Raw genomic sequence first — 23,858 nt, forward strand, 5'->3', positions numbered from 1 at the left:
TGATATAGTAGTCTATCAAACCAATTACTTTAATAAATGTAACTTTACTATTTAAAGCAAAGCAGTTACATATTATTGGGGATTTATTATTCTCCTAAATTGATGGGATGACTAACTTAGAAAGAATGCATTCTTGACTGGGCTAATGTAGGTTGTGACACCTGGCAAGGCTGTGATTGATGTGAAGAGCTGTTTTAGGGGGTAAAATGAGATAAGGATTGTGTCTTCAAATGCTAGACTATACTGGTTCTTTGTGATCTGTGAGCCTTCCTTGGACATAGGAATGGTGTCTAAGGGAGCTGACTCTTCTCACTATGACAGGGTGTTATGATATGGACATATATGCCTGGTAACAGAGATGCATCAACGGATTGGCTGAGTAAGTTTAAACCACACTCAGTCCTCTACTCTAATTGGCCAGCAGAGAAGTGGGAAATTCCCTCTGTCAGAGTATTTGGGTATTGTTTCTGAAACAATGTTGTTAGTTCTCTGGGGTGTCCTGCGAGGCATTTCAGAGAGCCCGTATATACGAAACATCATATTTACCATTGAAGGTTTTTGCATTAATTAAAATAACTAGTATATCTTAGAAGTCGTGTTGACCTCTTTTGTTCCTAATACCAGATTTGAATTGACGCGACTTTGATAATATAGTCAAAATAAAACTTGTTAAACTTTCATTTAAGAGCTAAAGCAAGCCCCACAACTTTACTTGTAAAGCTACCATCTAGTTAACTACTGAAAACACTACCTCGATTTGAATGTAGTTCAACTACCACCAAGCTACTGCAAAATGCAGTTAAATTACTAGTTGAACAACATGTAGTTCACTACTCCCCAACACATGGGTGCACAATCCATAGGTCAGCTGTACAGTGCAATATGAATGTCCAAGACACACAATAGACTGACTGGGATGGTGATTTCCCACAGTCGAAGTCCTGCAATAAAAGCTAAGATGTTAGTATTTGTATAAACTCTACATAGTTGTGTTCTGTGGGTGTCACTGAGTAGGCTGATACCCATATTTCATGGGTGCACAATCCATAGGTTAGGCTGTACAGTGCATACTGTATAAGTATGCCCCAAATGCAATTCTGAATTCAAATACATCCGCAGTCCGATTTCAACCGATTTTTGTATTGTTGGTCAAATTAACTAATAATTGTATTTTGTTTAATTTATATAACAATCCAGCCTTGGATTATCTAGTCCAACTGTGGCATGTTTTCACTCAGTTTCAATTGGGGACTTTTTATCGCAGATTCCACTATTGTTTCTCACGCTAATGTTGTTCACGACACACGTATCTCCACCCAGGAAGTACGGTCATAAAGCATGGTACCAGAGTGCGCCAAGAGAGATCTCTGTATATAATGACTAGATGCTCATATCTCTGCCCTAACAATGGGACTCGTTGTCCCAAAGGCGGGAAGGCAGGCGACAAGTTTAGGTCCAAAATAAGCCCATAGAAACGCATTGCGCTTATTTTGGACAGATTTGGGCGAGAGTGAAACATCTCGCTTTGCAATTCCTCTTTGGCTCCAATGCCTTCCCACTGTGGAAAACAATGTCACTCTTTTCATGCCATTTCCCCCAGTGGCGTAGATTTTGCGCATACTGCCGCGTTCAAAATGATTTCCCGAGATGGCATTCAGAGAGTTGGATGACCGGTCGGCATAGAGTAGCCTACAGGTTGGCTAGCCTAACTAAAGTAATGGATGTTACTGTTTCGTCAGGGAGCCACACAGATGAAGTAAACAAATGTAATCACTGAATTGACGTTGTTTGCTATTTAATGCAGCCACAGAATAGAAAGCTAAACAAATGATTTTGTATTCGAATTTCGCATTGTTTAAAGTTGAGAGATATCATTCACGCAAAGTAATTAGACTGGGTGTGCAAGTAAGCCTCCAAGATAATTGTAAAATTGGCCTCATGCTAGTTTAGACGAGGGACGCAAAAACCATCATACCATTTGGTAAAGCAGGGCAAGAAAGAGGGTGACGCAAAAGCAAGCCAGAGCGACAAAATGCGTTGCTATGGTGATTTCAGTAAACAAACAGTGCAAATCAACATCCAGTAGAAAACAACACTTTTTTTTGTTGTGATAATCAAGCTGAGCAAGCTAATGTGCATATTATCTGATTGCTAAATAGCGTGAACTTCCAAACCACTGTGCAATAACTGATTTATTAATTTGATATGGGAAGGTTTGTGAACCTGTGCAGCACCTTACATCAAGCTGACCCTCGTGAACAAGTGTAACAGTGTTGCTTCCATCCCTCTCCTCTCCCCTACCTGGGCTCGAACCAGGGACCCTCTGCAGACATCGACAACAGTCACCCTCGAAGCACCGTTACCCGTCGCTCCACAAAAGCCACGGCCCTTGCAGAGCAAGGGAAACAACTACTTCAAGGTCTCAGAGCGAGTGACGTCACCGATTGAAACGCTACTAGCGTGCACCGCTAACTAGCTAGCCATTTCACACCGGTTACACAAGCAGCCAAACGCTTCCCAGCACTGGATACAATATGACCACATCCTAACAAAGAGTTATGTGTACTTCACCCAAGAAATAAGAGCGACAACCCTTGATATTAACACTGTACATTCTTTGTTTTCCCCCTAAAAAAGTCTGCTTCTGTACATTTTCTACATCAATCCAGGATTGCACTTTGATGCGTTTGGGCATGGCCACAATAGTCTCCAGCCCTGCCCTCTTTGTCTTCCCCTTGGGGGTGGGCACTGTCTGGATGCTAGGGTCTTTCTGAACCATCATGCTCACTCTGAGCCTGGAGAATGTCCAGTTTCTGCCTGAGCTCCTGTAGGTAGTTAATGTCCTTGATCCGGCTCACATTCTCCGTGATGGATTTGAGTTAAGCCACACCCTCCCTCTGCAGTTCCTCCCTCTCCCGTGGGCCCCGTGAGACCTGTAGAGTCCCCAACGGTGTTTGTATGCTCTGTTGTTGAACCGGTGGAGTTTGAAGAGTTTGCACCAGTGGCACTGTTTCTTCAGGCCCGTCCCACTCAGAGCAAGAGACTGGGGAAGCTGGGGAGAGATCCTCCGCTGTGATGGTGTCTTGTGTGTGTGTGAATGCAGCATGAGCAGAGGGTGGTCCCTGTATTTGGGTCAAAGGCGCTCCCAGGTCCAGTTAGGCTCAGACCTGAAGACGTGACAGAAGTGTTCACAGGACAGGCGCTGGACCCTCCAAACCTCACACTCACAGGAGGGCAAGGTGGACTCTGAACTGAAGCTGACCGTGTAGGACTGCCCCAACTGCCCCGCCGCGGACTCTGCCCGACTCTTCAGCCTGAAGGTGCCGTCGGCGGCGTCGCTGGCCTGCTCCACCACAGCATCAGAGTTTTTCTGCATCGCACTGGCCGACTACTGTTTTCTTTCAGTGAATACTATTCTAAAATGGTGTTACCTTTGGTGCATCTTTGGGAAGTAGTCATCAACAACAAACTGCAGAATTTGGCTCATGGTGTCTCTTTTATGGACCTTCATGTTGTTATGTGTGAAAAAGTTGCTCTGCATCTCCAGACCACTGTTCACCACAGACACAAAGTTGACGATGTCATCCCTCACATCGCTCAACCATCTCTGAATGAACAAAAACAAAACACAAGAGCATGTTGCTAACCCTTTTGTCTGTGTTATTAGACTAGAATAGACATTATGGATATAGAGCTATCAAATTATGGATATGGATCTATAGCTAGATATTATGGCTATATAGCTAGCAATAAATAACACTTGCTATTGTGGAGTTGTTACTTTTACAGACAGTATACATATGTGGTTGAAACATGCTGTTTGCTCCAGAATGAAAGCAAAGGTCTAAGATCTGCTTTACCTCTAACCACCGTGACCTTCATTAATACTGAGGTAATGACAGAGCAGGTCCAGAACATGCCACCCTTGCCCCTGTGATGTAATTAATTGACGTGCACTACTTCTCCTCTGACAGCCGCATATGCATTGCTTGCCGTTTGTGGTTTTAGGCTGGGTTTGTGTATAAGCACTCTGTGACATCTGCTGATGTTTAAAAGTGCTTTATAAATAAATGTGATTTCATTTCACATGTTAGTGAACCAGTTCTTGAAGAGTTGTCTCTTCTCCAGCCAGATAGGGCTCTGCTGAGGTGTTCTGCTGCCTCCTGGTGTTGCACTCTGGTAATGGCTCCAGTGATGGCCTTCGTCATAATAATAATAATAATAATAATAATAAATAATAATAATATGCCATTTAGCAGACGCTTTTATCCAAAGCGACTTAGTCATGTGCGCATCAAAAAATAAATAACGTATGGGTGGTCCCGGGGATCGAACCCACTACCCTGGCGTTACAAGCGCCATGCTCTCATAGCAAATATCCCCTCCTGGTTGGTGATGGCTCGGGACCAGTTGCTCAGCCACTTGGTCCAGGTCCTCTCCCGCAGGTGATCGCTGAAGATAGCCTGAGCACCTGAGATTGGAATGAGAAATTGTCCATTATTAGCTGACTCTAACCCCCTCTTTCTGTGTGTTCATCCTCTAGTACTTAGATAATGTTATAGATTGTTACAGGTTAAATATCTTTCTTAACCAACTGGTCTTATCCCCAAAATATCCTGAAACTCACAAACAGAGCCAACAGTGTGGAGAGCACATTATGAAGCTAGCTTGCTTTTCTCCGCCTTATAGCTAACATTAACACACCACCACTATTCACCTGTGAATGCGGCCTCCACTGCCTGCATCTCCACAGGGCAGTGATTGATGAGGACGTAGCCAGGGCTCCAACCCCGGTTCCACTGCCTGAACACCCCCAGCGCTTACCCCAGGGCCTCGGCGCTCTTTGACTACACCATGAACAGGCCTATGGGCGCTATGCTCACTTTGGTGTGTACGCACAGGAAAAAGAGCGGCAGGGTGAGGCGCCTTCTCCAGGAAGCACACCTCCTTGCCATACTGCCGGAGCAGCCGCCGCTGCCAGTCTGTCTGGTAGCACAGCAACAGGTTCTCACTCTTCGATTGGACCCTAAGCAGGAAGTTGGTTCTAGGAGCTTCCGCTTTCCAATTCTTAGCCAGTGTCTGAGGGGGAAGACAGAGTAAAACCAAGGTTGGGGTCACAGAGCTGTGAATCATAATAGCTGTAAACAAAAAGTGCTAAACTCTGTTTTGCTCCAGTGTGATGTCACAGTGTGTACCAACCTTTACCTCTGCTATAGCATGTCACTCTGTCTTATTCTATACTACAGCTGTGATATTCCCATGGCCTTAAACTACCCCAAATTTGAATGATGTGTCACATGGAGTAATATTTATCTGTGTTCTGTTACATCACACAAAGTCCTTGGCTATGTTTGCAAAATGTTCCACTGAGGACACCTGTTAAAGTTCACCATGACCAGTGTGTATATAAAGCAGGGGACTGAGCCTAACAGACTACATACATTCTGAAAATGCATTGTTTCAGAATGAGGGGTGCTATAGCTCTGATGGTGTTGCTGTTCTGTTTGTCTGGAGTATGGGCTCAGGGAGAGAGTTGTGGGGTCTGACATAATTACATCACTCAACAGGGTCACAGGACTGAAGCTACAGACAAACCAACCTGATGTCTGGGCTGAGCTGAGAGCGTTGAGAGATATGATGGTGAAGCAGAGAATGAAGCTGATGTACATGGAGGCCAGAATGACAGCCAGTGAGAGCCAGGTGGGCGAACTGAAGAGTGAGAACAAAGTTTTAGCCAGACAGGTGGCCAGTGAGAGAGAGGCGAGAGGAGCTGAGCATCACCAATACTGAACTGCAGAGCCACAAGAACACGATCGATGGATTGAAGAAAGAGAACAAAGCCTTAATGGCTGCCGTTGAGAAGCAAAACAAAGCAAAACAAAGATCAAGAGGCAGAGTTGTCTGCCATGGGGGCCAGACTGAGTGCCAGTGAGAGAGGTGAAGGAACTGAAGAGAGTGAACGCGGACTGACCAAAGATGGCCTTCTCTTTTGCTTTAGGTAGAACCGTGGGACTACACCAATGTCATCACTAACATTGGCAATGCCTACAACCCTGTTACAGGGGCCTTCACAGCACCAGTAAGAGGAGTCTAACACATGAAATGAATTGGCATGGACAACTGCAAAAACGTAGGCGTTGGTGTATATTTACTGAAGAGTGGCCAGCTTCTACTTTTGACAAGTAATCACAATCACAATGGAAGCAATAATTACAGTTGAAGTCGGAAGTTAACATACACCTTAGCCAAATACATTTAAACTCTGTTTTTCACAATTCCTGATATCCTAGTAATGATTCCCTGTCTTAGGTCAGTTAGGATCACCACTTTATTTTAAGAATGTGAAATGTCTGAATAATAGTAGAGAGAATTATTTATTTCAGCTTTTATTTCTTTCATCACATTCCCAGTGGGTCAGAAGTGTACTCAATTAGTATTTGGTAGCATTGCCTTTAAATTGTTTAACTTGGGTCAAACGTTTCAGGTAGCCTTCCACAAGCTTCCCACAATAAGTTGGGTGAATTTTGGCCCATTCCTCCTGACAGAACTGGTGTAACTGAGTCAGGTTTGTAGGCCTCCTTGCTCGCACACTTTTTCAGTTCTGCCCACACATTTTCTATAGGATTGAGGTCAGGGCTTTGTGATTGCCACTCCAATACCTTGACTTTGTTGTCCTTAAGCCAATTTGCCACAACTTTGGAAGTATGCTTGGGGTCATTGTCCATTTGGAAGACCCATTTGCGACCAAGCTTTAACTTCCTGACTGATGTCTTGAGATGTTGCTTCAATATATCCACATAATTTTCCTTCCTCATGATGCCATCTATTTTGTGAAGTGCACCAGTCCCTCCTGCAGCAAAGCACCCCCACAGCATGATGCTGCCACCCCGTGCTTCACGGTTGGGATGGTGTTCTTCGGCTTGCAAGCAACCCCCTTTTTCCTCCAAACATAACAATGGTCATTATGGCCAAACAGTTCTATTTTTGTTTCATCAGACCAGAGGACATTTCTCCAAAAAGTATGATCTTTGTCCCCATGTGCAGTTGCAAACCGTAGTTTTGCTTTTTTATGGTGGTTTTGGAGCAGTGGCTTCTTCCTTGCTGAGCGGCCTTTCAGGGTATGTCGATATAGGACTTGTTTTACTGTGGATATAGATACATTTGTACCTGTCTCCTCCAGCATCTTCACAAGGTTCTTTGCTGTTGTTCTGGGATTGATTTGCACCAAAGTACGTTCATCTCTAGGAGACAGAACGCGTCTACTTCCTGAGTGGTATGACGGCTGCGTGGTCCCATGGTGTTTATACTTGCGTACTATTGTTTGTACAGATGAACGTGGTACCTTCAGGCGTTTAGAAATTGCTCCCAAGGATGAACCAGACTTGTGGAGGTCTACAATGTTTTTTCTGAGGTCTTGGCTGATTTCTTTTGATTTTCCCATGATGTCAAGCAAAGAGGCACTGAGTTTGAAGGTAGGCCTTGAAATACATCCGTAGGTACACCTCCAATTGACTCAAATTATGTCAATTAGCCTATCAGAAGCTTCTAAAGCCATGACATAATTTTCTGGAATTTTCCAAGCTGTTTAAAGGCACCGTCAACTTAGTGTATGTAAACTTCTGACCCACTGGAATTGTGATAAAGTGAATTATAAGTGAAATAATCTGTCTGTAAACAATTGTTGGAAAAATTACTTGTGTCATGCACAAAGTAGATGTCCTAACCAACTTGCCAAAACTATAGTTTGTTAACAAGACATTTGTGGAGTGGTTGAAAAACAAGTTTTAATGACTCCAACCTAAGTGTATGTAAACTTCCGACTTCAACAGTATGTGTCCAATTCAGTGGCTCTGTTGCTAGAGAAAGGAGATGTGGTCTCCACGCGTCTATGGAATGACTTCAGGCTCTGGGATGATGGCAACAAACATAGCATAGTCAGTTGCTTCATGCTCTTCCCTATGTGAGGAGAACACAACAAAGCTGTTGTGAATTCAGAATTCTCTTGATTCTGTGGATGTCACATTGAATTCAAACTTTGTATGTGCATTCCTGAATTGTACAATAGCGGCTTGTTGAATCTCTCTCTTTCTTATTCACAGAAACAGTCTGTGCACTAACACACAATCATCCAAACTTAAAGCTACAGTCTGGAACTTGGTAAGCTATTCAATGGTCATTTCAATTATTGATATTTACCCATTGATTTAGAATAATATAACGTTTAAATGCCTCATGAGCTTAGCAAAACTGTCTGTCTTTATCCTGACCAGAAATATAAGGTTTTAGTACTGTTACCATTAGTACTATTTTGCTCTTGCTTGATTTTGGGCATCAGGAAACTGAGCAATTTATACTAGAAACTTGACTGTTGACATGCACAATGTTTTGGGACTCTATTAAAAGTAGACTAAGGAATAATATATATATATTAGTACCAGTCAAAAGTTTGGACACACCTACTCATTCAAGTGATTTTCTTTATTTTGACTATTTTCTACACTGTAGAGTAATAGTGAATACATAAAAATGATGAAATAACACATATGGAATCATTTAGTAACCAAAAAAGTGTTAAACAAATCAAATATGTTTTATATTTGAGATTCTTCAAAGTAGCCACCCTTTGCCTTGATGACAGCTTTGCACACTCTTGGCATTCCCTCAACCAGCTTCATGAGGTAGTCAACTGGAATGCATTTCAATTAACATGTGTGCCTTGTTAAAAGTGCATTTGTGGAATTTCTTTATTTCTTAATGCGTTTGAGCCAATCAGTTGTGTTGTGACAAGGTAGGGGTGGTATACAGAAGATAGCCCTATTTGGTAAAATACCATTACCAGCCTCAGAAAACCTGTTTTTGTTTGTCATTCCAATGTGTGTAGATTGATGAGGAAAAAAAACAATTGAACCCATTTTAGAATAAGGCTGTAACGTAACAGAATGTGGAAAAAGTCAAGGGGTCTGAATACTTTCTGAATGCACTGTATAATAATGCCGCCTTCAAAACAACTCAGAGATCTCTGCCTTCAGTGTGGTCAAGCAAAACTCTGTAGCTCAGCTGGTAGAGCACGACGCTTGTAACGCCAAGGTAGTGGGTTCGATCCCCGGGACCACCCATACACAAAAATGTATGCACGCATGACTGTAAGTCGCTTTGGATAAAAGCGTCTGCTAAATGGCATATTATTATTATTATTTATATAAAACGATCTCAGACTGGGAAAAATCAATTTGAACAGTCATCCAACTCAGAATTCCATGTCGGGAACTCTGGCCTCTTTCTAGAGCTCCGACTTTCCAACCTGAAGATCACTGATGTCATGATTTGACCTTGTTTTTTTCAGAGTACCCAGTTGTCTTGAAAGCACCATAAGAATGGTTTCGAAGAGAAGACTCTTATTATAGATCAGTGAGAGAAGCCTATCCACCAGGTGGAGAGACATGCAACCCCGAAGGAAAAAGGAGAAGCATAGAGAGCCCAGAGATAGTCAGACTTGTAAATTGGTTTAAGGAACAGGTGGCTGTTAGAGAAACGGCATCGGTGTGTGCTCTGCAAGCAATACAGTAGATGAAGGCTTGGCAAGAGTGTGGTGAATGGATAGACGTGGTTAAGGACAGCGAGGAAGAAGGAGAAGAGCAGAGTGCAGTGGGAAGATGTGTGTTGAGGAAGAATGGCGTCAAGTACAAATTGTGTTCTGCGGTCTCTGATGGTGCAGAAATTGAACCTGATGAGAGTGAGGATGAATTACCTGTGGTGGAAGGTGTGGTGAAGACCTCTGAGTCCGAGCTTCGCCGCGATGGTCATGCAAAGGATGATTCGGGCCCAGTGGGAGTGACATTTTTGAAGAAAGTGGATCCCTGTCTTTTGGCTGATCCATATGTAGTCTCAGGCTGTGTAGAAAATAAGTTGGGGACTGTTAAATCGGTGAAGGTAGCTCGAAGTGGACTTCTGATGATTTTCATTGTTTCTTCCGTCCCGAGGGAGCGGGCGCATCACGTCACGTGACTGGGGACAAGACCTGTGACTTGCTTTGCACTCCAGAGCATGGTGTCTTTTTATAAGGAATGATTACTGGGGTGGCGTTAAGTGTTGAGGTGGACTGAAATTGAAAATTCCCTGTGTCTGACGAACACTATTTTGGTGCGACGCAGACCCGGTGGCGAGCGTGGTGAAACTGAGAAGACATTGTCTGTCCTTTTGAGTTTTGAAGCAGTCTTTACCTGATAAAGTCATGTTAGGATATGTCAGTTATTCAGTGAGAGCTTTTGTGCCGAACCCACTAAGGTGTTCAGATGCCAAGCTTATAATTATGTTGCAGCAGTGTGTAGGAGGGAGATTCCAAGATGTGAGAAGTGTGCAGGAAGGCATGGGACAAAGGAATGTGTAGGATCAGTGGAAAAAACTGTGTCAATTGTGGGGGTGCCCATGTTGCTGGGGATCAGAAGTGCCCGGTGCAAGAGAGACAGGTTGAGGTTGCCAGGGTCAGAATAGAACAGAAGGTGTGGTATGCTGAGGCAGTGAAGAGACAATATGAGTTTACACCAATCCTACAACTACTACTGCACTGGTCACACTCAAACAGAAAAGGCTGATGCTGGCAATTCATTTTTATTGCGAAGTTATATGATATAGGAAAAATAAAGATCCAAAAGCCCATTTAGGTCCATGGCAAACTGCCTATCATGGACACTCCCTCTTTCTCCATGGTGTCCTCCAGTCGCTCATTAGAAGCAATGCCTTCAATCCATACAGAATGTGATCATACGGTGCTTCTGTAAAACAAACAAAAACATGTCAGGAAATTGAGTTTTTTAGTTGAAAGACATTGGATGAATGCATTCATACACATACAGTAATTCACAATGTCCAATCATGAAGCCCAGTTCTAGAGCTCCCATCCTCTCACAAGCCCAAACTCTTACCTCATCTGTTCTTCTGTGTTTTCCTCCTCCTGCCTCCCTCCCTTTCATCCTCTCCTATTGATGCTTCAACAGATAACGTGACCTCATATGCCACCGTCTGTTTTGAGGACAAAATAAACATCCAAAAGCCCATTTAGGGCCATGGCAAACTGCCTATCATAGACACTCTCCCATAGTGTCCTCTTCTCTGGAAGCAATGCTGTCAATCCATACCGAAGCTGATCATACAGCACTCCTGTAAAACAATAATCACATGAGGTCAGGAATTAGGTCAGTGAAAGACATTGGATAGATGCACTTATATCAACAGTAATACAGCTCTACAGAGAACAGGCTTTGATAGTAAGATCTTACCTAATGTACTCATCAAACTCCTCCCCTCCCTTCCTCCCTCCCTCACTCCCATCCTTTCCTATATGCTTCAGATGTTCGACATCAAATGCCATCTGTCTGGGCTGGTAGTGGCTGGAAGGAGGTGGCAATTGTTTGACGCTGCTGTGTCCGGGGTTGGTGAAAGGGTTGGTGCCGGTATCGGGGATGGAACTGGAAAAACCAGGGTTGGTGCTGGTGCTGTGGCCGGGGCTGGAAACCGTGCTGGTGCTGGGACCGGGACTAGTACTGGGACAGGAAACGGGAACCGGGAAACAGGAACCGGGAACTGGTGTTGGTGCAGGTGCTGGGTCGGATCTGGGTCTGTAGAGGGGAGGAATGACAACCTGAGGCACAAGCAGGCACACAAGGGAGTCCACGACCGTAAGGTCAGGGCTAGCACCTTCCTGAGGCCTGCTCGCTCTGTGTGAAAGTTCGATCTTTGGTCCCTCCTCCACACCTCGAGTGGTGGTCTGGTGCTGGGATTAGTGCTGGGACTGGTGCTGGATCTGCAGATGGGAGGAAGGACAACCCGAGGAGCAAGCAGGCACACAAGGAATCCCTACACCCGGAGGTTGGTGGTGGCACTGCCCTGTGGCCTGCTCGCTCCGGGTGAAGGTCCGATCTTTGGTCTCTCCTCCGTGTCTCTTCCAGTGTTCTGGTGCTGGATACCAGGAACTGGGTTGGTGCTGGGTCTGGAATTGGTGTTGGATCTATAAAGGGGAGGAAAGGCAACCTGAGGAGCAAGCAGGCACACAAGGAAGCCCTAGACCCAGAGGTCAGTGGTGGCACTCCCCGTGGCCTTCTCACCCAGGGTGAAGGGCTGGGGGTGGAGAGTGACGTGGGGCGTGGTGAAGGAGCAATGCTGCGATGAGGCTGAAGGACGGGTCTGGGATCCGGGCAGCATGGAGGGCAGTTTAGATGTTAATGTCCTTCCATCTTGCCACCCCCCCATACCGCTCTTGCCTGGTCCGGGTTTTTGTGAAAGTCTGTGACGGGGTGATCCCTGAGGAGAATGGTGATCCTCATATTCAGGGTTGTTCGGTTGGTAGACCCTGATGTTCCTCGTCTCCCACAGGACCTGCTTGACGACGCCAATGATCCTCCACTTTTGGCGGAGCTGGGTGGTGGTACATCTGCCAGGAGAACCGTTCAGGATATTCTCCGCGATAGACTCCTTTCCTCCTCTCTCATGTTTTTCCTCTTCACCCTCATACCTTGCTCTGTATAGTTTTTGTTCCCTTTCTAGTTTATTTGTTTTTCCTTTTTTTTTCTTTTTTACATACCCAGGAGCATTGATTTGTCAATTTCCTTTTTCCTTTGTCTGCACCCTTTTCTTTTGTCATCTACTCAAAATGTGTCCACGCCTCGTCCACCTCTTTCTTCTGCTTCTTCCTTGGTCTCTTCTTCACAGACTGTGGGCGAGCAGTCTCTGGCCGCTGCTCCCTCCCGTCCCTCCACACAGAGGCGTCAGATGTAGACGCTGTGACCTCGTATGCCACCACCTGTTTTGCTCTCTGTCTCTGTCGTTTTTTCTCATACAGCGCACGCCTCTCTTCTCTCTCAATCTGTGCATTCCTCTCTTCTCTCTCATACAGTTTCTCCATCTCCATCTTGAACCTGGCCTCATCGTCTTTTATTCTTTGAAGTTTGTCTCTCCTCTTATCCTCGTCTCGTATCCTTTGCCGCCTTTTCTGCTCCTCCTTCTCTTGTTCCTTTACCATCTTCAATCTCCTTTTCTCCTCCTCTTTCCTCTTTTTCTCCTCTTTTTCTTGTGCCTTTTGCTCCATCTCCAGCTTCTTCATTCTCTCCTTTTCTTTCTTTTTCTCCTCCTCCATCCTCTTTTTCTTTATCTTTTCTTCCTCTGCCCACTTTCTCCTCTTTTTCGTGGGCCTTTTGCTCAATATCCTGGCGCTTCATTTGTTCTTTATTTCTCTTTTTCTCCTCCTCAGGCCACTTTTTCTCAATTTTTCTCCTTCCTTTTTCTCTCCTCCTCTTCCAATTTCTGCTGCTTCTTCTCCCACTTTTTGTCCTCCTCTTCCCTGGCTTTCTCCGCCTTCCTCTCTTTTTGCTTCTCCTTTCCCATTTTTTTCAGTACCTCCTCATTTTTCTTACCCTTGTCCTTGAAATATTTTATCCTCTCTGTGTAGCTCATGGCATTAAGTTCTTCTTTCCCTAGGCTCGCCATCATAGGCATTGCATTTACGGTAGCATATCCATCTTCCATCTTAAGATGACTAGTCATCTCTTTTCTCTCCCTCTCACCATAAGCATCCCTGTGTATACATCTCTGCTGTTCATCACTCATGCTCTCACTTTCACTACTGACCTCCTCACTTTTGTCCTCAGTCTGAGATGAATCATCCTCAGACGAGCATGAGGGGGACACAGCCTTCTCAGTGGTGATACGGAGTGCTATGATGTAGTCAGCTTCTGAGTTCATCCTGTGAGCGAGCGGGCACAGCTCCTCGTAAATGGAGCTTCGCGAGAGTGAATCCTCACGAACGTTGTCAGGCAGGTATAGGTCAGATGATTGCCTGTTGACCACATTCACAACCTCTGCCAGGTCCTGCTGTGTGGCGCCCTGAGTGTCCTCTCGGAAGGTCGTTGGTGTGGCATTTGTGGTGGCCTTTGGGCTGGCCGGGCACTCGGGGGCTGTGGCAGGGGTCTTGGATTGTCCAGCAGATGAGGAGGAGGCCTCAGTGTCATTGTCCTTTATATTCCCTTTTCTTAAGAATCTCTTCCTTTCTCTTTTGGGCCATCCTCTCTTTCAGCTGTGCTTTATACATATTCGCAATTTCTGCACCTCTCCGCTGAACTTCCTTAGACAATTCCTCAGATGATGCAATCTCTGGCCTTTTGACCTCATCCTTGACCTTTGCCTGGCCAGTCAATGGTGACCTGGGGTGGACAGGCAGATGTGGCTGCCTCAGCTTAGCAGGAGGGCCGGGAGCCAGGAGGTGGGATGGGACAGCAAATTGGTGTGAAGCGTGCGGGCGGGACATCTTGGATGGAGTATGAGGCCGTTTGTCAGGGGAGGTGCAGCTCTGTGTGCCCAGAGGGGAAAAGATGCAGTGTTTCTTAGCCGGGTCCATCTGGGTGGCGGAAGCATGCTGGTCAGGTTCCAATTGGCTGTTGGCGAGGTACCTGTGGAGGTTGTACCTAGGGAGAGCTGGCAGTGTCGGGGAGATGGGCCGAAGAATGGAGGAGGTGGAGCGCTGCTTGATCAGTCCTTTATCCACCCCACTCTGTATGATGACAGACACATTTCTATTACTTAATAGCTTGATGGTCCATGTTATTACTATCTTAAAACAATTCTATGTGTATGGGTAGTAAATCTCATAGAGAAAACACATTATATTACTGTATCTCTGCCTATTAGAAAAATGTTAAGGGCCACACTTGGAATAAAGGTGAAAAATATAATAATTTTCCATTCTTTTTCAACTCTATTCCAAGAATGCGGACCTTCCTAAGATTATTACCAGTGTGCAGTTTTTCTTTCTTTATTATTCTAACTATTTACATCTTATTTCCATGTATCAGGATTGGGCAAAGCAACTATCTACTGATATGAAAGTCTGATTTAAGAAAACTGCTGTTGTTACCTCCTCCAACAACTCGTGCAGCCTAAATATTTCTCCATACAGCGCCTTAATCTCCCTCATGTTTCCTCGCTCAGTTCTCCATGTCTCTCTAGCCAATCGCCAATGGGCAAGCTCAAGATCATGGATATCCTCCCGCATGCCTAGTTCAACCTGGGTCCCCTTCTCATTGGATTATATTATGTGCTTTCCATTGGATTCCATTGATATAAAGTATCAAGAAAGTATGATGTTGACACTATATCAAGCCATAGTTAGTACAATACATTTTACACTGATTGACCATGAATTGTTAGTTTGGACCACTTTAGAAGAGGAAGTCATATATTTAGCATACAGATTGGGCCTTACAGTGAGGCTGGGGAGTTCTGAGGAGTTGTGAGGCTGGGGTGTTGTGAGCCTGGGGAGTTTGGGAATCGTCCTGTGCAGTCTGATTTCCCCATGGCTAGAAAAATGAAAATAATGACAAACATGCAGTCAGTAATGAGGGGAGTAGAGGTTATCATGATACAAGCTTGTTATTTTCAATCTTAGAAAAGCTCAAAATGATGTAAAAATTATGATTTTGACTTTATGAAGGTGGTGAGAAAGAAATGGGATTCTAACCATTCTTATGACGAGCCTTGGGAAGGAGAACTTTCCCAAAGTTCCCTAAATTACTGTAATCCTGAAAAAGATCCACTATGGCTTAAAAATCTTCTTACATTATTTAAATAATCTCAATTAAATTGTTCCACTAAATAAGCCTACTTGCACTAAATCAGTGGTCACAACTACTTACCACTAAGCACTTAAAAATAACCATCCAAAATATAGCAATGATTTTGACCCTATATTGAACTTGTAAGTGACAAGTTACAAGTGTTGCCGTAATGTGACAGTAATGCTATGGCCAACCATTTAGGCTGTCAACACAGTTGTTTATGACATCACGATTCTGATGTAATGTGATGCTATGGGAGACCACACCCTTTAGGCTGTCAACACAGTTGTTTATGACATCACGATTCTGATGTAATGTGATGCTATGGGAGACCACACCCACCCTGACAGACAACCAATCACCAGACATGAGCCATATAGGCCTATTTTCAATTACCAACCCCAGTTAAAGGAAAACTCCACCCAAAAACTATATTTTGTTACCTTTTGGTATTTGTTTCATTAGTCCATTGCAAAACGCAGCATCATATGATGCAAAATGCATCATACAGGTCAGATTTCTGTATTTTGAAAGTTAAACATCTTGAGAACTTGATTGCTGACGTGCAAAACATTTTGGGACTATATCAACAATGGACTAATGAAACAAATACCAAAATATAGTTTTGGAGTGGAGTTTTCCTTTAACTTGAAATACAATATATTTTGTAGTAGTAAGCTTATATACATAATGAAAACCATACGGTAACAATGTGTATAACTGCACAGCTACTGTCAATGATACTGTACATCATGAATTGGTATCCTCTGCTGGCCAGAATGTCTCTTGGACTATGTCCTAAAATGGCACCCTATTCTCTACATAGTGTACTACTTTTGACCAGGACCGATAGGACTTTGTAAAAATCAAATCAATAGAGGTCCTGGATGGCAGGAAGCTTGGCCCCAGTGATGTACTGGGCCGTACGCACTACCTTCTGTAGTGCCTTGAAGTCGGAGGCCGAGCAGTTGCCATACCAGGCGGTGATGCAACCAGTCAGGATGCTCTCGTCCACACAATCAGTTTAGCCTTGATATTAAATCATTTTAGCTAAGTGGAAATTAAGAAAAGTCTATAGAAATTATGGGACAATTGCAATTAGAAAGAAAAATGTATTCATAAGAACAAAATCTAGGCACCTTATTGTAATTTCAATGAGGATTCATTCCAGTTGTCAATGGTATACATTGTAAGCTAAAAAAAAGTTACTCTTCAGGATGCAGGCAGAGTTTTGAAAAACCGTCTCTGACGCAGGTGGTTTTTGTCACTCATTATCATTGTGAGGTCATATGGGGGACACCTGGCGCGTTCAAACCAACTGGAAACTGGGAACTGGAAAACCTCCGACTTCAGTGCATTCAAGACAATTGGGAAAAAACGAGCTCTGACTTTCCAACCTGAAGAAGTTATGATTTGACCTCGTATTTTTCAGTTCCCAGTTGTTTTTAAAGCACAAACCTAGCAGATAAACAATATACCTAAGCAATAGAACATGATTATAAAAACTGAATGGTGGCCAATTGAATGTATAATGGCAACATTACAGCATTAACACACTTATTTAATGAGTTTCAAATTAGGACTCTTATTTTGACGTTTTAACAAACTTTAGTTTTGCCCCAGGAAGTGCTTGGCCGTGTTCTCGCGTATTTACAAATGTGAACGGGAACAGATTATTGTTTTGGAAGGTGGTTTACTAGCAAAAAAAGCGTGCTGTTTTTCGAAAATTGACCCGACATGACTGCTACCAGACCGCTCGAGATGGAGCGGCCAAGACACCATCCGTTTCTGATCGGTGTTAGCGGAGGAACTGCCAGTGGCAAGGTAGGTAACGTTAAAAAACGGAAAAACTAAAAATAGCTAACGTTAGCTAGCTACATAATAATAGCTATCTAGCTAGTTAGCTAGGTCGTTTCAACAATCAGTAAAGTAGCTAGCTAACTGACAGCAGACACGCATGTCAGGATGTCTCTTGTTTTGTCTTGTTTTCTGTCTGTCTGACCATTTTGAAATGTGCCAGCTACTCCACTCTGCTATGGCTATGCTCCAACCTTATAATCAAACTGAAATTAGGTTTCTGATTTTTAGTCAACAGTATGTGCCAAAATCATGGAGTTGCTGGGCCAGAACAAGGTGGACCATCGTCAGAGGAAAGTGGCCATCATCAGCCAAGACAGCTTCTACAAAGTCTTGACACCTGACCAGAAGGCCAAGGCACTCAAGGGCCAGTACAACTTTGACCACCCAGGTACTACATGCCTGTATGGATATTGTAATAACATAAGTATAATCGTTGCAATAACATAAGCTCTCTCTCTATCAGTCACTTATCACCCACTAGCTGTATAAGGCCATAAGCAGACAGGAAAACGCTCATCCAGAGGCAGCGCTCCTAGTGGCCGGGGACTTTAATGCAGGGAAACTTAAATCTGTTCTACCTAATTTCTATCAGCATGTTAAATGTGCAACCAGAGGAAAAAAAACTCTAGACCACCTTTACTCCACACACAGAGATGCATACAAAGCTCTCCCTCGCCCTCCATTTGGCAAATCTGACCATAATTCTATCCTCCTGATTCCTGCTTATAAGCAAAAACTAAAGTAGGAAGCACCAGTGACTCGGTTAATAAAAAAAGTGGTCAGATGACGCAGATGCTAAGCTACAGGAATGTTTTGCTAGCACAGACTGGAATATGTTCCGGGATTCTTCAGATAGCATTGAGGAGTACACCACATCAGTCACTGGCTTCATCAATAAGTGCATAGATGACGTCGTCCCCACAGTGACCGTACGTACATACCCCAACCAGAAGCCATGGATTACAGGCAACATCCGCACTGAGCTAAAGGGTAGAGCTGCCGCTTTCAAAGAGCGGGACTCTAACCCGGAAGCTTATAAGAAATCCCGCTATGCCCTCCGACGAACCATCAAACAGGCAAAGAGTCAATACAGGACTAAGATTGAATCGTACTACACCGGCTCTGACGCTCGTCAGATGTGGCAGGGCTTCAAAACTATTACAGACTACAAAGGGAAGCACAGCCGCGAACTGCCCAGTGACACAAGCCTACCAGACGAGCTAAATCACTTCTATGCTCGCTTCGAGGCAAGCAACACTGAAGCATGCATGAGAGCATCAGCTGTTCCGGATGACTATGTGATCACACTCTCCGTAGCCGATGTGAGTAAGACTTTTAAGCAGGTCAACATTCACAAGGCTGCAGGGCCAGACGGATTACCAGGACGTGTACTCTGAGCATGTGCTGACCAACTGGCAAGTGTCTTCACTGACATTTTCAACATGTCCCTGACTGAGTCTGTAATACCAACATGTTTCAAGCAGACCACCATAGTCCCTGTGCCCAAGGACACTAAGATAACCTGCCTAAATGACTACTGACTCGTAACACTCACGTCTGTAGCCATGAAGTGCTTTGAAAGGCTGTTCATGGCTCACATCAACACCATTATCCCAGAAACCCTACACCCACTCCAATTTGCATACCGCCCCAACAGTTCCACAGATGATGCAATCTCTATTGCACTCCACACTGCCCTTTCCCACCTGGACAAGAGGAACACCTACGTGAGAATGCTATTCATTGACTACAGCTCAGCGTTCAACACCATAGTGCCCTCTAAGCTCGTCACTAAGCTAAGGATCCTGGACTAAACACCTCCCTCTGCAACTGGAGCCTGGACTTCCTGACGGGCCGCCCCCAGGTGGTAAGGGTAGGTAACAACACGTCTGCCACGCTGATCCTCAACACGGGGCCCCTCAGGGGTGCGTGCTCAGTCCCCTCCTGTACTCCCTGTTCACCCATGACTGCATGGTCAGGCACGACTCCAACACCATCATTAAGTTTGCCGACGACACAACAGTGGTAGGCCTGATCACCGACAACGATGAGACAGCCTATAGGGAGGAGGTCAGAGACCTGGCCGTGTGGTGCCAGGATAACAACCTCTCCCTCAATGTGATCAAGACAAAGGAGATGATTGTGGACTACAGGAAAAAAAAGAGGACTGAGCACGCACCCATTCTCATCGACGGGGCTGTAGTGGAACAGGTTGAGAGCTTCAAGTTCCTTGGTGTCCACATCACCAACAAACTATCATGGTCCAAACACACCAAGACAGTCGTGAAGAGGGTACGACAAAACCTATTCCCCCTCAGGACACTGTTAAGATTTGGCATGGGTCCTTAGATCCTCAAAATGTTCTACAGCTGCACCATCGAGAGCATCCTGACTGGTTGCATCACCGCCTGGTATGGCAACTGCTCAGTCTCCGACCACAAGGCACTACAGAGGGTAGTGTGTACGGCCCAGTACATCACTGGGGTCATGCTTCCTGCCATCCAGGACCTCTATACCAGGCAGTGTCAGAGGAAGGCCCTAAAAATTGTCAAAGACTCAAGCCACCCTAGTCATAGACTGTTCTCTCTGCTACCGCACGGCAAGCGGTACCGGAGCGCTTAGTCTAGGTCCAAAAGGCTTCTCAACAGCTTCTACCCCCAAGCCATAAGACTCCTGAACAGCTAATCATGGCTACCCGGACTATTTGCACTTTTTTATTTTACATTTTTCTTTAAAAAACTGCATTGTTGGTTAAGGGCTTGTAAGTAATTTCACTGTAATGTCTATTATTCGGCGCATGTGGCAAATAAAATGTGATTTGATTTGAGATTACATTAATTCAATTCATTAAGGCATTTACATCAAACACTGGAAAATGTTATTCTAACTGTAGCCACGATGGGAACACTGTAGTTTAACTTAAGTGATCATTATTATTATGAACATAAAACAAATGCATATCTGGATGGAAAAAGTGAATAACCTCAATGTTTATTACAGATGCTTTCGACAACGAGTTGATGTACCAAACCCTGAAGGATATTGTGGAGGGGAGAGTGGTGGAGGTGCCGACATATGACTTTGTCACGCATTCGAGGTGAGGCAAACATTCCATATGGAAACATACCACTTGAGTTGGAAATGCCCTTCTTGAACTAAGACATGACCTTTGACCTAAGACGTGTCTAACCCAGCTCATCTGCAAACACATTGAACAAAAATATAAACGCAACATGTAAAGTGTTGGTCCCATGTTTCATGAGCAGAAATAAAAGACCCCAGAAATTTTCCATTTGCTCAAATAGCTTATTTATCTCAAATGTTGTGCACAAATTGGTTTACATCCCTGTTAGTGAGAATGTATCCTTTGTCCAGATAATCCATCCACCTGACAGGTGTGGCATATCAAGCAGCTGATTAAACAGCATGATCATTACACAAGTGCACCTTGTGCTGGGGACAATAAAAGGCCACTCTAAAATGTGCAGTTTTGTCACACAACACAAGGCCACAGATTCCTGAATACAGGAATGTCCACCAGAGCTGTTGCCAGATAATTTAATGTTAATTTCTCTACCATATGACGCCTCCAACATCGTTTTAGAGAATTTGGCAGTACGTCCAACTGGCCTCACAACCGCAGACCACGTGTATGGCGTTGTGTGGGCGAGCGGTTTGCTGATGTCAACATTGTGAACAGAGTGCCCCATGGTGGCGGTGGGGTTATGGTATGGGCAGGCATAAGCTACGGACAACGAACACAATTGCATTTTATCGATGGCAATTTGAATGCACAGAGATACCGTGTCGAGATCCTGAGGCCCATTTTCGTGCTATTCATCTGCCGCCATCACTTCATGTTTCAGCATAATGCACGGCCCATTTCGCAAGGATCTGTACACAGTTCCTGGAAGCTGAAAATGTCCCAGTTCTTCCATGGCCTGTATACCCATTGAGCATGTTTGGGATGCTCTGGATCGACAGCGTGTTCCAGTTCCCGCCAATATCCAACAACTTCGCACAGCCATTGAAGAGTGGAACAACATTCCACATGCCACAATCAACAGCCTGATCAACTCTATGCGAAGGAGATGTCACGCTGCATGAGTCATATGGTGGTCACACCAGATACGGACTGGTTTTCCGGTCCACGCCCCTACCTTTATTTAAAGGTATCTGTGACCAACGGCTGAATATCTGTAATCCCAGTCATGTGAAATCCATAGATTAGGGCCTAATGAATTTATTTCAATTGACTGATTTCCTTATATCAACTGTGTGTGACTCTTTGAAATTGTTGCATTTATATTTTTGTTCAGTATACATACCAATCATGCATGCATTCATGTGAAAGTTAGTCGGTGTATAGATTGCCTCTTTGTGTGTACTAAATGTGTTGCTTAGTTTGTGTGTGTGTGTGGTCCAGGCTGCAGGACAGGATAACGGTGTACCCGGCTGACGTGGTTCTGTTTGAGGGGATCCTGGTCTTCTACTCTCAGGAAGTGAGGGATATGTTTCACATGAAGCTCTTTGTGGACACGGACTCTGATGTCAGGCTGTCTCGCAGAGGTACTACTGACACACAAAATAAGGGGATGTACCATCTATACATTGTCATATGCACTTCCATACTCATTTTCACTAGCGTCTTTGATATACGGACTTGTCACGTCTTGGTCCTGATCTGGCTGTTGTGGTTTTTACCTTTAGTTCTGCGGGACATGAAGAGAGGCAGAGACCTGGAGCAAATCCTCACCCAATACACGATGTTCGTCAAGCCAGCCTTCGAGGAGTTCTGTTTGCCTGTAAATGTCCAGCGCTGCCACACTCACAATACACTATTGATAATACATAAACAAATAATGGACATGTTAATTCGTTTTTAATAGGCCTAATTATGGACACAAAAGATGACACATTTAACACATTGTCAGCTGATTTACATCAGTGAGACGTTTAAATGTGACTCAATTATATTCTGCTCCAAATCCAGTCTTTTCAGAGCATTAGCTACCAAAATGAGATTGATAATTGTCCTTTTTTCCCAGACCAAGAAATATGCAGACGTCATTATTCCTCGAGGAGTTGACAACATGGGTAATAATAACACTCTTACGGGGGGCCAGTATGAAAAATGTATGCACTCACTAATTGTAAGTCGCTCTGGATAAGAGCGTCTGCTAAATTACTAAAATGTCAAATTAATCATGAAGACTCTCCATCCCTTCCCTCTCGTATTGAGCTGACTCTCTTTCTCTCCTCAGTGGCCATCAACCTCATTGTGCAGCACATCCAGGACATCCTGAATGGGGACCTCTGTAAGTGGCACCGTGGAGGAGCGGTCAACGGGCACAGCCGGGGCTTCAAGCGGGCCATCTCGGAGCAGGGGGACCTGGCCAACGGCACCTCCAACTTCCCCCCGGGGAAGAGGGTCCTACTGGAGCCCAGCAGTCGCCCCCACTGAGACAAAAATCTGTCAGTCTGTCTACTATATACAGTGGGGAAAAAAAGTATTTAGTTAGCCACCAATTGTGCAAGTTCTCCCACTTAAAAAGATGAGAGGCCTGTAATTTTCATCATAGGTACACGTCAACTATGACAGACAAAATGAGAAAGAAAAATCCAGAAAATCACATTGTAGGATTTTTAATGAATTTATTTGCAAATTATGGTAGAAAATAAGTATTTGGTCACCTACAAACAAGCAAGATTTCTGGCTCTCACAGACCTGTAACTTCTTCTTTAAGAGGCTCCTCTGTCCTCCACTCGTTACCTGTATTAATGGCACCTGTTTGAACTTGTTATCAGTATAAAAGACACCTGTCCACAACCTCAAACAGTCACACTCCAAACTCCACTATGGCCAAGACCAAAGAGCTGTCAAAGGACACCAGAAACAACATTGTAGACCTGCATCAGGCTGGGAAGACTGAATCTGCAATAGGTAAGCAGCTTGGTTTGAAGAAATCAACTGTGGGAGCAATTATTAGGAAATGGAAGACATACAAGACCACTGATAATCTCCCTCGATCTGGGGCTCCACGCAAGATCTCACCCCGTGGGGGTCAAAATGATCACAAGAACGGTGAGCAAAAATCCCAGAACCACACGGGGGGACCTAGTGAATGACCTGCAGAGAGCTGGGACCAAAGTAACAAAGCCTACCATCAGTAACACACTACGCCGCCAGGGACTCAAATCCTGCAGTGCCAGACGTGTCCCCCCTGCTTAAGCCAGTACATGTCCAGGCCCGTCTGAAGTTTGCTAGAGTGCATTTGGATGATCCAGAAGAGGATTGGGAGAATGTCATATGGTCAGATGAAACCAAAATAGAACTTCTTGGTAAAAACTCAACTCGTCGTGTTTGGAGGACAAAGAATGCCGAGTTGCATCCAA

General features: G+C 44.5%; 1 protein-coding gene across 1 annotated transcript; it reads left to right on the forward strand.

Annotated features, from left to right (window-relative positions):
• Positions 1-17,239: 17,239 nt before the first annotated feature.
• On the forward strand, positions 17,240-23,001 carry LOC121541105 (uridine-cytidine kinase 1-like). The gene is made up of 7 exons (XM_041850088.1): positions 17,240-17,426; positions 17,691-17,850; positions 20,463-20,559; positions 21,889-22,031; positions 22,173-22,267; positions 22,511-22,559; positions 22,727-23,001. Exons 1-7 carry the CDS (start codon positions 17,340-17,342, stop codon positions 22,924-22,926), a joined length of 831 nt encoding a protein of 276 aa, XP_041706022.1. The 5' UTR covers positions 17,240-17,339; the 3' UTR covers positions 22,927-23,001.
• Positions 23,002-23,858: the final 857 nt, after the last annotated feature.

This window comes from Coregonus clupeaformis, chromosome 27 (genome assembly GCF_020615455.1).
Source record: "Coregonus clupeaformis isolate EN_2021a chromosome 27, ASM2061545v1, whole genome shotgun sequence".
Classification (NCBI taxonomy): domain Eukaryota; kingdom Metazoa; phylum Chordata; class Actinopteri; order Salmoniformes; family Salmonidae; genus Coregonus; species Coregonus clupeaformis.

Excerpts from the sequence above, each read along its gene's own strand:
- LOC121541105 (XM_041850088.1), top strand. The coding sequence starts at position 17,340 with ATGACTGCTACCAGACCGCTCGAGATGGAGCGGCCAAGACACCATCCG. Across the intron at positions 22,032-22,172 it reads TGTCAGGCTGTCTCGCAGAG|TTCTGCGGGACATGAAGAGA; the intron begins GTACTACTGACA and ends TTTTACCTTTAG. Across the intron at positions 22,560-22,726 it reads TCGAGGAGTTGACAACATGG|TGGCCATCAACCTCATTGTG; the intron begins GTAATAATAACA and ends TTCTCTCCTCAG.